Source organism: Hyperolius riggenbachi, chromosome 5 (assembly GCF_040937935.1).
Source record: "Hyperolius riggenbachi isolate aHypRig1 chromosome 5, aHypRig1.pri, whole genome shotgun sequence".
Classification (NCBI taxonomy): domain Eukaryota; kingdom Metazoa; phylum Chordata; class Amphibia; order Anura; family Hyperoliidae; genus Hyperolius; species Hyperolius riggenbachi.
The window spans coordinates 44,796,504-44,811,413 of NC_090650.1; the positions used below are offsets into that span (position 1 = coordinate 44,796,504).

A 14,910-nucleotide genomic window follows, 5' to 3' on the forward strand; every position below is an offset into this window, starting at 1 on the left:
TTGAGAAATCCGATGCTAACCTACTTAGCACCCTGGTTAGCGCGTCTAAAGACTTTAGACGTGCTAAGTAGGTTAGCACCGCTTTGTGAATCAAGCCCATGGTGTGATACAAAAATGTGCATTTAAAATTATTATACAAAAGTATTTAGTTTTCTTTATCTTCTTATGTAATAGAAAATACAGACATGGAGTGCAGGTGGTCAGCTCCTCACCAGTGACTGCCTGCAGCCTGTGTGGTGCCTCCCTCCTCCCCTTCCTGGCCAGGTCACATGGCAAGTGCCACGCCTCAGGAAGGGTGGTGCTGTTTTCCATCTCCTCCAGAGCCTGGTCTCCCTAATAACTGACAGGCAGTGTTGTTGTTGAAAGATTCTTGTGGAATCGGGCAGCGGGCAACACGGGAGATAGAGGTGAGAAGAAACAAGGCTGCTTATAGGTCAAAGCATCTTTGCTGTGCCCCAGCTGTCAGTTTAAATGTTTGTAAATGGAAATGATGCTTTTACACTTATATTTGTTTGCTTTACAAACACTGTAAAATCCTTTGCATCATTTTTTCAGATACAATTTTGGTACCAGTTGTCAGACAACTCCAAAATATCCATCATAAAGAAATCGGTTGTGAATCAAGATTGGCAGTTGCTGCAGGAATTTACTCAATATACTTACGGCACATGGACAAAGGCTATAGTACAAATGGAGCCGGGCTCCCTGGACACAACAGACTCATATCAAGTAAAAAATCTCTGTGTTATACCCTATATGTGTGTTGTAAAATTATGCAGTGCTTTGACTACAAAGAATCACCTTTATGTCACCTTTGAAAATGTCTAACTAAAGTGTTTGAAAAGTCTGGGAGAAAAGCAAGCAAATGTACACAAACATTGATGCAGAGGAGAAAAAAAATATTCACACTATGTGCCTACGTGCTGCGTTGTCAGTTTTGACGCAACGCACATTGTGCACGATGCATATGGCAACATGAAAGTCCATAGACTTTCATGTTACCATTCACACTACAGGTGTGTGTTCCCATGCGTTATGATGTAACGCATCTGGGGACATTTTATCACACGACGCACATGTTACCAGATAAGTACAGCTGCCGGCGTCTGTGCTTAGTGCACCCCGACATGCATTCCGTGCGTTGACCGTGCGATGGCAACGCATGCACGAAATCGTGTTCGTGCATGCGTTGTGTAGTTTAAATGAGCCCTAAGGAAGGAAATGACCCCAGGATTGGCTTCAACCAGAGGCAGTAACATGAAAAATGCCTGGAATTAATTCTCTTTATTTACTGTATAAGATTCACTGAAATAAAACATTGGATGGTACAATACTTCTGTTACGTACAGTGGCTTGCAAAAGTATTCGGCCCCTTGAAGTTTTCCACATTTTGTCACATTACTGCCGCAAACATGAATCAATTTTATTGGAATTCCACATGAAAGACCAATACAAAGTGGTGTACATGTGAGAAGTGGAACGAAAATCATACATGATTCCAAACATTGTTCACAAATAAATAACTGCAAAGTGGGGTGTGCATAATTATTCAGCCCCCTGAGTCAATACTTTGTAGAACCACCTTTTGCTGCAATTACAGCTGCCAGTCTTTTAGGGTATGTCTCTACCAGCTTTGCACATCTAGAGACTGAAATCCTTGCCCATTCTTCTTTGCAAAACAGCTCTAGCTCAGTCAGATTAGATGGACAGCGTTTGTGAACAGCAGTTTTCAGATCTTCCCACAGATTCTCGATTGGATTTAAATCTGGACTTTGGCTTAGCCATTCTAACACATGGATATGTTTTGTTTTAAACCATTCCATTGTTGCCCTGGCTTCATGTTTAGGGTCGTTGTCCTGCTGGAAGGTGAACCTCCACCCCAGTCTAAAGTCTTTTGTATACTCCAAGAGGTTTTCTTCCAAGATTGCCCTGTAGTTGGCTCCATCCATCTTCCCATCTACTCTGACCAGCTTCCCTGTCCCTGCTGAAGAGAAGCACCCCCAGAGCATGATTCTGCCACCACCATATTTGACAGTGGGGATGGTGTGTTCAGAGTGATGTGCAGTGTGAGTTTTCCGCCACACATATCATTTTGCATTTTGGCCAAAAAGTTCAATTTTGGTCTTATCTGACCAGAGCACCTTCTTCCACATGTTTCTTCCACGTGTCCCCCACATGGCTTGTGGCAAACTGCAAATGGGACTACTTGTGCTTTTTTGTTAACAATGTCTTTCTTCTTGCCACTCTTCCATAAAGGCGAACTTTGTGCAGTGCACAACTAATAGTTGTCCTATGGACAGAGTCACCCACCTGAGCTGTAGATCTTTGCAGCTCATCCAGAGTCACCATGACTGCATTTCTGATCAGCGGTCTCCATGTTCGGCCTTTGAGTTTAGGTGGATGGCCTTGTCTTGGTAAGTCTACAGTTGTGCCATACTCCTTCCATTTCTGAATGATCGTTTGAACAGTGCTCCGTGGGATGTTCAAGGCTTTGGAAATCTTTTTGTAGCCTAAGCCAGCTTTAAATTTCTCAATAACTTTATCCCTGACCTGTCTGGTGTGTTCTTTGGACTTCATGGTGTTGTTGCTCCCAAGATTCTCTTAGACAACCTCTGAGGCCATCACAGAGCAGCTGTATTTGTACTGACATTAGATTACACACAGGTGCACTTTATTTAGTCATTAGCACTCATCAGGCAATGTCTATGGGCAACTGACTGCACTCAGACCAAAAGGGGCTGAATAATTATGCACACACCACTTTGCAGTTATTTATTTGTAAAAAAATGTTTGGAATCATATATGATTTTCATTCCATTTCTCACGTGTACACCACTTTGTGTTGGTCTTTCATGTGAAATTCCAATAAAATTGATTCATATTTGTGGCAGTGATATGACAAAATGTGGAAAACTTCAAGGGGGCCGGATACTTTTGCAAGCCACTGTAAGTAGAACAAGTATTTATCTATTTATATATATTTGTTTGTTTCCTGGGATAGTATGCCTGTCCCTGCTGCTTTAAGAAGGCACCATTCTCCGTTACTTAGCATCTTAGTAAGGAGGCTTTTTGATCCCTTTCAGCCCCTTACACACTCCTAAGAGTTCTGGTTCACCATGAGCTTGCTGGGTAATCTATAGCCTGAAGTGCAAATAAGCGAACTCCCTCTGACCCAGTCCACTGGTTCTGTGCTGAATTGGACGCCTGTTTCTTACTATCTACAGGCAGCAACAGAGTTAACCCAGAAAATATTTTCAGAGGCAGGAAAGTGACTCATAAACATTGCAGCAGGTTTCTTATACCTCAGTTTTATCCTCAGAGATTAAAATAGCGCAAAAAATATATTACAGGTTGTGTGCTCAGTATTGCCGTTCCATATGCTTTGCTAAACATTTATATGAGATATAAAAATTCCCTAAACTTTCTCCTTGTCAGTTCTGCCTATAAAGAGTATTTTCTGTGCATTAGGGCCGTTTTACAGTAACGCTTCGCTCTCCTCTGCCAGCTAACGATTACATCATGAGACGGATGATAGATGGCTTTCATATACTGACAACAGATTGTGGCAGGCACATTATGAGCTGAAATGAATGCATGCCATATTGTGTCAGAAGTGCTCTTGATGTAAAGAAAAATGAAGACGGAATGCAAAATAGACTTTTAATTTTCCATAATGCAGATACCTAAAGTTATCTAAAGTTAAAGTGTATGCAAAAAAAGTTAGTTACATAATTACAGTAAAAGTATACGGGTCCTTTTACACGTAACCTTTTGCATACCAGCAGTCTCTGGCCCCTTAAGGAACAGAGACTGCTAATACCAGAAAACGGGGCTTACCGACAAATCGCCGCACAGACCCGTCGGTCACGCCCCTCACCTATCACCCCAAGCCCCTCCCTCTGCCGCTGCTTTGACTGCAGCACTCCCTGCAGCTCTGTTCTGAGAGCAGTTGTGGCAGGGCACAGCGTAGTAATAAAGCAGAAGTTTTTCTGATATGATAAGTGTGCGGACAGTGCTACGCCGGTTTAGAAATGTTTTGTAAATGAAAGAAATATTGAGAATCCCCCATGAGTAGGTGGACTAGCCCACCATCAATAAGAAGTTCAGAGCTATGAGATGAATACTACCTACTTTAGCCACAGCTACATAAAAAAAAAAAATGAACAGTGCATTTTACAGGATGAAATTTCTCCTAGAGCACTAAATGGTGCTCGTTTGAAACAACCTTATTTTTTTTTTTTTTAAGAGACGATACCCGACACGATATGTGACATGATGAGATAAACATGTGTATGTACAGTACTAAACACATTAATAACCAGGCTGTTTTCACTTGTTTTATTTTGCTGCCTGAAAAAGTTAATTTCTAGGCATGGCAGTGACAGCTCCTGTCTTGTCGGTACCTTGTCTGGAAATATAGTAGCCGTCACTGATAAGCAAATTACAGCCAGAAAAGTTTTACTGGCAGAATACAACTTCTGAGGGCAGGGAGGGACAAAATACATGAACTATTGACCTTTTTCTCACTCTGGGACACTTAATAGGCTGCCACTGATAAGAGACAGTAAAACGTTCAACCTATTTTGTATATGTTTAAATATAAGGCTGGTTTCACAGTGGTACGTTACAGGCGCACGTTAGAGCAGCCTGTAACGCAGCCCACCGCACAGTAATGAAAAATCAATGGGGCTGTTCACAGTGCCCACGTTGCGTTACATTGTAACGCTGCGTCACAAGACAACGTACTGCATGCAGTACTTTGGACGCGGCTGAGCTCAGTAATGTGGGGGAGGAGCGGAGAGCGGCCAGGCACATGGCTAATTAATATTCACTGCACGTTATGACGTGCAGTGTTTACTTCCTGGAGCAGCCGCTCTGTGCGGCGATTGGCCGGCGGGACCACGTGATGCCGCATGCGCACAAGAGTGCGCATCACGGCATCACTGACGCCAGAGTGAGCTGCACAACGAGGGCTCACTCTGACGTCCAGATCCAGCACCACCAGGCGTTCCGTTAGGGGGGCATTATGCGACCTTAACGCCCCCTCTAACGCAACGTCCTGGTGTGAAATTAGCCTAAAAGAAAGCCATGAGATACTTAAAAAAAGTCATTTTTAGGAGTAGGAGGATAAATATAATTGTTTATCTCATCAGTTTATTTTCACCTTGGGTTCACTTTAAGGGAAAATCGGAATAGGGAGTGTATGGTCCAAGTAATATAGAAGAAAACTATATTACAATTAAAATATCATTATTTTTTTCCTTCCAGCCCACATTAATTAAGAACAGTTTCACTTACTGCATGGAATTATTTTCTTGGTGTTAGATACAGCGGTATTCTGAAGCAATATAATTGGTCCATGGTGGATTATCATATGAGTAGAGAAGTCATAAAGTCTATGAATGGCGTATTTTAATGATTACATTTCATTGCAGATCACATTGGAAGCCACACTATTATCAGGCCCAGCTGCAGCTGCTATTGATGACATCAGCTTATCTCCGGACTGTGGCGTTATTAATCTTACCCGTTCAGGTAATCCCCGGCTATTCATTATTTTTATGCCTGGCCCCAACATGCCATGTATTGCCATAGCAGCCTGTTTCAAATGAGGATTCTGCTTACAGTCAGGGTAGAAAAGATTCCTGTTGGGTCACAATGTACTTGGCCATTTAGGAATGGACGTATCACTGCAGTGACTATCAGGGGCCAGGGCTGGATTCCTGGAAAGGCCACAGAGGCCCTGGCCTTGGGCGACGGCTGCCCAAGGGACGGCTGGACATGAAAAAGGAGTTGGTGATTATGGAAGATTAAGCTGCAAATGGGAAAGGAAGGCTGCAAATGGGGAGCAGCACATGGAAGAGGGGAGTGGCTGCTTAAAGGAGCTGTACATAGAGGGGATGCCTTGCATGGATAGTACACATGAAAGAAGGGGCTGCACATGAAATATAAATCCGGCCTTGGTGACTTCTCCAGTCTCTTGTCCAAGGTGCTGATCAGGTCACAGTGTTCATACTTTCATATTGCCTGGAACTCCATTTGCATTTGGACCTAGCAGAACATACTGTAATCTCCTAATTAAAATCCTTGTTTTGCCTCTCATTTTTTTAAATTGCATGTAATGGTAAATTTGCATTATTTAGCCATGATCAGTGTTTTGTACATTTTTTTTTAAGTACCACAAAAAGATTGTGGCATGAAACTTTACCCTAAGTAAGTCAATTTTATTATTATTATTACTATTATTTTTTTCATATTTATATAGCGCCAACATCTTCCGCAGCGCTGTACAGAGTATATATAGTCTTGTCATTTAACTGTCCCTCAGAGGAGCTCACAATCTAATCCCTAGTATAGTCACATGTCCATGTATGTAGCGTATAGTGTATATATTGTAGTCTAGGGCCAATTTAGGGGAAGACAATTAACGTATCTGTATGTTTTAGCACGTGGGAGGAAACAAGAGTGCCCAGAGGAAACACTCACAGCCATGAGGAGAATATATACAAATTCCTTGCAGATAATGCCCTGGCTGGGATTTTTAGGGCCAATTTACAATAAAAAGGGCCATTTAGAAAGCATTTTAACTGTTCACTAAGCACTCCTAACCACTGAACCACTTGGCAGACACTTAAGTGGTGAACTGGCCCTTCAGAGTGATTGTTATGTATATGTCTTCATGGTGCCTTCCAATTCAATCTAGTACCTCTCCCATACCCACTCCTCAATTGCTTCTACCACACATGTGACCTGGCTGAGTTGTGCTAATTCAGAACCTTGGTGGATGTGGATGCCACCCATGTGGGGGTGCTCATTGTGAAAGTTTTAGTTGCCACAGACCCCAGAACATCTACCTGACTTCCAACACCTTAGAATTCAATGTTGTTCAGTTTTGAATTCTGGAAAAACCAGTCCATCCAAACTGGACACTGTTTGAGCAATACTAAATATCGGTAGTTTGGTCACATTTTATGACATTACAGGTTGTCTTCAAGCAACATTTTTGCTCTACTTAGCCCTGCTAAGCCTACCAGTTCAAGAGTTGGGCCATCACTAGGCATAGCCTGCCTTTGCGGCGGAGGACATCCATGGCCGGTTGTAACTACAATGAGGTCCTGGGGCAAAAGTAACTTGCCCCCGCTGACACCCCCTTCCAACCAAATTACCCCAGGGCCCCTGGAGTAGTACGCCTGCGCTGGCCCGGCGGTGCGCGTCCTAGATCACGCTCCTGTTGCCGGGCACTTTCTGCGCATGAGCGTGACATCACTCATGACGTCACGCACATGCACAGAAAGTGCCCGGCAACAGGAGCGTGATCTAGGACGTGCACCGCCGGGCAAGCTCAGGCGTACTACTCCAGGTCATAGCGACCCGGAAGTAGTACAGGGCACATAGAGACAGAGATGTTCGCCGGCGAACGGTTCGGGAACCATTCGCGACATCTCTATCCATCATATGTCCCCTAAAAACATTTTTTGGGTCCCCATTATTCACCTGTTTTTTTTCCTATACAGATTAAAAACACAGCATCCCTACTCTCATGGGTCACCATAGCCGGAGGTGAACCTTGGGGGGCTCCCACAGGCTCGGGGGCCCTGGGGCAAATGCCCCCTTTGCCATTATGGAAGCATCATCCCTGAGGACATCTATATTTTCCTGTTATGGATGCTTCTTTTTACATGTTGCATTTTTACATGCTGAAGTTTATCTTCTTTCAGATCAGGTAAAAGAACCTCTCTTCGCCATCTGTCCTCATGGGTGGTCGCTACTCTGCGGTAATGGAACTTGTTTACCTTGGAGTAAGCGTTGTGATTTCACCAAGGACTGCGAACATGGCCTAGATGAACTGTTTTGTCGTAAGTCTTTTATTTTATGCACTTGCAGCACTGAATAGATTGCGATATAGACAAATCAGCATTTACAGCAGATCTGGCAAACTCAGCAGAGACAATCTGCTCACCTGGTCTGCGTGGTAATGGATTTGCTCAGTGAAATGGTAAAGGGGTCATTTGCACCCCTTACCAGTGAACTATGTACTTGGATGAATGGGAAGTTCTGCTTTCTTGAAAAAAAATACAGTCCATTCAGTTCACCTCTCTACACCGCAAGGATTAACAATAAAGTTTATTTATTTTATTTTAGCTTGTTTACTATTTTTTGGTGCATATAAAACAAAGCAATTCCACAGTACTTAAAGTGGAATTACACGCCAACAATTGTTTTCCTCTTAAACATTAAACACACTACAAATGAATATAACACTCTATAAGACTGCTCCAATGTCAAGGGTAGGTCCAGCCAAGAAAAACAGAGGGTCCGCAGTAATGGTGCTGTAGCAGATTTAAGACTTGTGAGTTATACACATTGGACCCTATTTTTTCAATACATGTGGCTGAGCACTACTTGGTTCCCATTCATTAATCTAACGATCGGCGGAGGTAAGCGTCGGAAACGGCGGGAGGAAGCGTGTTTGATTAAAAACAGTGATAATTCTCTGCGGACAAGAGCAGATTGGCTCAGGGGACTTTTGTCCCCTGCAGCCAATACCCCCTGTTGCTGGCAACACCACGATCGCAGGCTTCTGCCTGCACAATCGCGCACACAGCCCCCCAAGCTGCAGAGACATGACTAGCACGTCCCCGCGGCTGTAGCAGCTGCCGCTGCCGACATGAAGCTCACGTCCCAGTGGCAAAAATGGTTAAGGTATACCGTATATACTCGCAAGCAAGCCGACCCGCATGTAAGCCGACCCCCCCACTTTTACCCCAAAAAACAGGAAAAAATGATTGACCCTCATGTAAGCCGGGGGTAGGAAACGCTGGCCGCGTGATCCCCCCAGTATGTCCCAGTATAGCTAGTATAGTGCCCAGTATAGGTAGGTAGTGCTCAGTATAGCTAGTAAAATGCCCCAGTATAGCTAGTATAGTGCTCAGTATAGCTAGTATAGTGCTCAGTATAGCTAGTATAGTGCTCATTATAGCTAGTATAGTGCTCATTATAGCTAGTATAGTGCTCATTATAGCTAGTATAGTGCTCAGTATAGCTAGTATAGTGCTCAGTATAGCTAGTATAGTGCTCAGTATAGCTAGTATAGTGCTCAGTATAGCCAGTATAGTGCCCAGTATAGCCAGTATAGTGCCCAGTATAGTGCTCAGTATAGCTAGTATAGTGCTCAGTATAGCTAGTATAGTGCTCAGTATAGCTAGTGAAGTGCCCCAGTTTAGCTAGTGAAGTGCTAAGTGCTCAGTATAGCTAGTATAGTGCCCCATTATAGCTAGTATAGTGCCCCATTATAGCTAGTATAGTGCCCCATTATAGCTAGTATAGTTCCCCATTATAGCTTGTATAGTGCCCCAATATAGCTAGCATAGTGCCCCATATAGCTAGCATAGTGCCCCAGTATGGGTGGGTAGGTGGGTGGGTAGGTGCTGTCCCTCCCCGCTCCCCCGCGGCCGCCGCTGCTATTACCTTAGGCGGCGCCGCTTCCTCTATCCCCGTCCTCCTCCGGTAACTCATTCACAGCAGCGCGCCTCTCGCTGCTGTGATGACGAGGAAACCATAGAGAGCGGCTTCCTGTAGCGGCGATGCCGTTACTATGGGAACCGCTCTCTATGGTTTCCTGCGTCATCACAGCAGCGGGGGGCGCGCTGCTGTGAATGAGTTACCGGAGGACGGGGATAGAGGAAGCGGCGCCGCCTAAGGTAATAGCAGCGGCGGCCGCGGGGGGAGCGGGGAGGGACAGCACCTATCCACCCACCCATGACTCGCAAGCAAGCCGACCCCCCAACTTTTGGCCCACTTTTGGGGGGTCAAAAATTCGGCTTGCTTGCGAGTATATACGGTATATATTTTTATTTTTTTTCACAGGCTATATTTGTTGTGGCTTAACTCACTATGTAGGGTTTTTTTTTTCAATGACACACACACACACGCACGCACACACACACACACACACACACACACACACACACACACACACACACACACACACACACACACACACGGTCACATTGCTTTTTTTCTTTTTAGAAGTCCACCACAAACTTTATATTCCACAGTGCAACGCGTTTCACAGGTCCAGTCCGGATTTGTCAGGCAATTATTGGAGCAAATAAAAGGGAAGCCAATCACTTCTTTTTAAACTGTTTTAAACATATTTTAGACTTGTACTGGTGCCTCTGTTCCAACTTACATTTCATCTTCTGCTTTAAAGGGGCACTATGGCGAAAAATTCTCATCTATGAAGAGATGGGTTAGTCTAAAACCTGTCACTTTTGTCAGATTTCTGCTAACTACCGTAAGTGACAGCAACATAGGAGAGAAGTAATTTATGGCTCATTTTACTCTGGAAAAAAAATGTACTTCTTACTTGTATGTTTGCACATATTTTAAATTTAAAAAATGTTCGCCATAGTGCCCCGTTAAGTACACACAATGTTCTGTGTTTTTTTTTTTTTTACAATTAATAGCCTCTTGTTTAAGTATCTTATTTTTGTCTTTGGCTATACGATGACCTAGATAAATAAGACTGCCACATTCACACTGTTGTAATTTGGTCCTTTAGAAAAATTTGTTTTTTAGAAAATTGATCGCAAATGCGCTGTATCATATTTTTACTATCTGGTGTTAAAGACTTGTGATAAAATGTTTTCTAGCTGCAAAATGTGACTTTGAATTAACTTCCTGTGGCTGGCACAATGAATGGCCAATTGAGAAGTCCTTTTACTGGGTCAGGCAGTCACCCAGTCGTCTGCGGCCCGAATACTCTGCCCAGGCTCCATCTCTGGATCACACCACTAACTCTACTAAAGGTATTTCTTTACAGATGCTATTTTTAAACTACACTTGCATAAGGGGCTTAAAACAAAAAAATCATACACTATAGAGAAAGATCCGGGCACCGTCTCTTCATAAAAACCCTTTTATTAATCCAGAGAGGTACAGACTAACCAGCAAGCTCATGGTGAACCAGAACTCCTTGGAGTGTGTAAGGGGCTACAATGGTCCAAAAAGCCCTCTTACTAAAATGCTATAGAAAACAAAAGTTTGCTTTCTTAAAACAGAAAGAATTTGCGATAATTCAGGTTGGAGTGAGCTTGAGAAGTCTCCCAGTGCAGCACTTCTGAATATATGCAAATTAACCATTGTTAACCTTAGAAGCTAAACACACCTCCAGAACCGCTGGAATGCAACGATGTGTCAGCTTGTTAATTTGTACAGAGCCAGAATAATCCAACATGCATATAGACTGTTTGGGATTGTTTGATCCTCATCAGTGCATGGCATGGATTTATTTGGCTCTATGGAGTAGGGCTTGTAACACCAAGAGGTACAGACTAAGCAGCAAGCTCATGGTGAACCAGAACTCATTGGAGTGTTTAAGGGACTACAATGGTCCTAAAAGCCCCCTTACCAAAATGCTAAGAAAAACAAAAGTTTGCTTTCTTAAAACAGAAAGAATTTGCAATAATTCCAATGAGTTCTGGTTCACCATGAGCTTGCTGGTTAGTCTGTGCACGTAGATGGTTACACACATTGCTGTTTACGATCTGGACCGTAGCTTTACCCAACTAGCTCAGTGCCAAGCAATTTTCCTTTTTTCCTTTTGTGTTACTTAAAACAAAAAATCCAGGATTTGCTAAATAACGACAAAAAGGTGGGGGAAAACGAGAGTCCAGGATAGTGTAGGTTGCAATAGGGTATGACAGGTCATTTTGAATTTAACTACAAAGGCAACCACTTTAGTGGCAGGTGGATAGATTAAAGCCTCGTTCATCCACTAGATATTTCTCAGCCAAGGCGATGGGTCAGGACCGTGTCAGAATCGGGCATGTGTACCTCCCTGATGCGTCACCTGATCTGGAGTGCTGTATATCATTTCAGCATATTGCGGGGTGGGAGCATTGTTCTCCTATATGGAATTGCATTTTTTTTCTGAGTTATCTACTATGAGATAATTTTAATCTTCTCTTTAAAACAACTTTTCAGCATACCCCAAAAAGTTGGTGAAAAAGGACTATCAAAATTTATACCAAGTTTTCTCCTTGGTAATATGTTCACACCTTATCAATAAATGTTTTTTAAGCCACCAGCAAGCAAGAAGAATTTAGAATAATTCTTTACAGTCCTTTTTACCTACTTTTGGTATCTTTTTTAATTGCAAAGTGCAATGTTATATTAACTATCCTAAGACCGTGTCACGCCAATGGGACCACGGCGGCAGCCCCAGGACCGCCTAACGCCAATTGGCGTCAAGTCCTGGGGCTGCGCGCGCATCTCCTGCTTGGGGGCAGAGCACTGCCCTGCATTCAGCCTCCGAGTGGCGATCGCCGCTCGGGAGACTTTTAGACAGTGAAACTGCCGTCTTTTGACTAAGTACAGCGCTGGGATCTGCAGCTGCGCTGTACTGGGGACAGCCGTGTCACACTGGGGCACAAGAGAGGGATCAGCTCTCATAGGCTGAAGCCTATGACAGCCGATCGCCATGATTGGCTCATTGCGGGGAGGGAGGGAGGAAGGTAGAGAAAAAAAAATACAAAAATAGGTATATTTATTTAAAAATAAACAATATAAATATTGATAAAAAAATAAACACAGTGGGGGATCAGACCCCACCAACAGAGAGCTCTGTTGGGGGGAGAAAAGGGGGGGGGGTGCTGTGTTGTGTGTCCCTGCAGCTTGGCCTTAAAGCTGCAGTGACCTATTTTGAAAGAAATAGCCTGGTCTTTAGGAGGGTTTAGCACTGTGGTCCTGAAGTGGTTAAACAGAAGGGGCCCTATCCTATCCCATTTTCTTAGGAGAAAAAAAGTAGCAACTAGTTGGTGAAAAAGTGATATCAAAATTATTTTAAGTATTTTCTTGCTTGGTGGTGGCTTAAACGGCATTTTATGACAAGTTTTATGACAAGTTGTGAAAATATCACCTAGGAGAAAAAGTTAAATTGTTTATGGGCCCCTGGGTAATTTCACTTTTGTTAAATTTTGCATATTTTTTCAATTACAATTTTCATCATAATTTCTACAGTATTTGGCAGGTAATCTTGATTTTGTGTATGTTTCACAAAGAAACATTGGACCGTAAGCAATTAAGTTTTTCACCTGAGTTTTCTCCTAGGAGATAATTTTTCATTTTCTATTAAATTAACTTTCCAGCACTCAGCAATTAAAAAGGTACCAAAAATTAGGTAAAAGTGTACTATCTTAACTATTTTAAATTTTTCCTTTGCTTGCTGGGGTTTTAAAGGTATTTTATTTACAAGTTTAAAAACATCAACTAGGAGAAAACTCAGGAGAAAAAAACGAATTGCATATGGGCCATTGACAGAATCAACTAATGTGTTTTAAACACATGGGGCAATATGCAATTCACTTTTCACCTGAGTTTTCTCCTAGGAGAAACATTTTCATCTTTGATTTAAAATAACTTTTTAGCACTTTCCATTGGAAATAAGTATCAAAAAGTAGGTAAAAAGTACTATCAAAATTATTTTGAGTATTTTTTTGCTTGCTGGTGGTTTACAAGGGATTTTATTGACAAGTTTTAAAATATCACCTAGGAGAAAACTCAGGTGAAAAGGATAATTGCATATGGCCCATGGGGTTTTCTCCTAGGAGATAATTTTTTATCTTCGATTTAAAATAACTTTCCAGCACTTTTCAACTAAAAAAATACCAATAAGTAGGTGAAAAAGTACTATCAAAATTATTTTGAGTATTTTCTTGGTTTCTGGTGGTGTAAAGGCATTTTATTGACAGTTTAAAATTATCACCTAAGAGAAAACGCAGGTGAAAAAGTGAATTGCATATGGGCCGTGGGCCCATATGCAATTCACTTTTCACCTGAGTTTTCTCCTAGGTGTTATCTTCACTATTCGTCATAAAGTGCCTTTTAAGCAACCAACAAGCAAGGAAATAAATACATTTGGTAGTACTTTTTCACCAACTGTTGGGTACTTTTTCAATTATAAAATGTTGAAAAGTTAGTTTAAAGAGAAGATGCACAGTAGTACCTCCAAGGACTATATGCAATTAACTTTTTCTCCTGCATTTTCTCCTAATTGGTCTTTTCAAACTTGTCAATAAAATGCCTTTTAAATCACCAGCAAGCAAAAAAATACTTAAAATAAAATACATTTTGAAAGTACTTTTCCACCTTCTTTTTGGTACTTTTTTTTATTGCAAAGTGCTGAAAAGTTATTCTAAATAGATGATGAAAAGTGATCACCTAGGAGGAAACACAGGAGAAAAAACTAATTGGATATGGGCCATGTGCCCTTATCCAATTGACTTTTCCTCCTACGTTTTCTCCTAGGCGATACATTTTTCATCTTCTGTTTAAAATAACTCTCAGCACTTTGCAATTAAAAAAGTACCAAAAAGTAGGTGGAAAAGTACTTTCAAAATGTATTTTATTTTAAGTATTTTTTTGCTTGCTGGTGATTTAAAAGGCATTTTATTGACAAGTTTGAAAAGACCAATTAGGAGAAAATGCAGGAGAAAAAGTATTTGTTTGCTTGTTGGTGGCTTAAAAGTCCTTTTATTGATAAGGTGTACAAATATCACCTAGGAGAAAACTTCAGAGAAAAAATAAATTGAATAATGGTCAGAAAGATGTGAACATTTATGGGGGATTATATTCCAAAATACATTTTTACCAAATGCATTGAAGTCAATGGGAATGAGAAAACAATTTTGCATAAATAAATATTTAGCAAAATTACAAGTCATTGCAAATTTATGCATTCAAATTGTGGTTACTTGCCTAAATATGTCCACAGACTGCTTAGCCATTGTCCCCCTACCCCCCCCCTCTTTCATGTCCCCCTTTTTCCCCTTGCTTTGGCAATACCTGTATGAATCTTGGTCATGCCAATAAAGCTATCTTTGATTTGATTTGATTACTTGCAAAATT

General features: G+C 41.9%; 1 protein-coding gene across 4 annotated transcripts in view; it reads left to right on the forward strand.

Annotated features, from left to right (window-relative positions):
- The window catches only part of MALRD1 (MAM and LDL receptor class A domain containing 1), a 407,541-nt gene that overhangs the window by 53,992 nt on the left and 338,639 nt on the right, over positions 1–14,910 (forward strand). For 3 of the 4 annotated variants that reach the window (XM_068235591.1, XM_068235589.1, XM_068235590.1), the window contains exons 6-9: positions 556–729; positions 5,436–5,535; positions 7,719–7,856; positions 10,656–10,811. In XM_068235591.1, the coding sequence (XP_068091692.1) occupies positions 556–729; positions 5,436–5,535; positions 7,719–7,856; positions 10,656–10,811 (568 nt within the window). Of the gene's footprint in view, positions 1–329; positions 408–555; positions 730–5,435; positions 5,536–7,718; positions 7,857–10,655; positions 10,812–14,910 lie in introns of those variants that run through there. The other variant, XM_068235592.1, reaches the window with a different exon arrangement.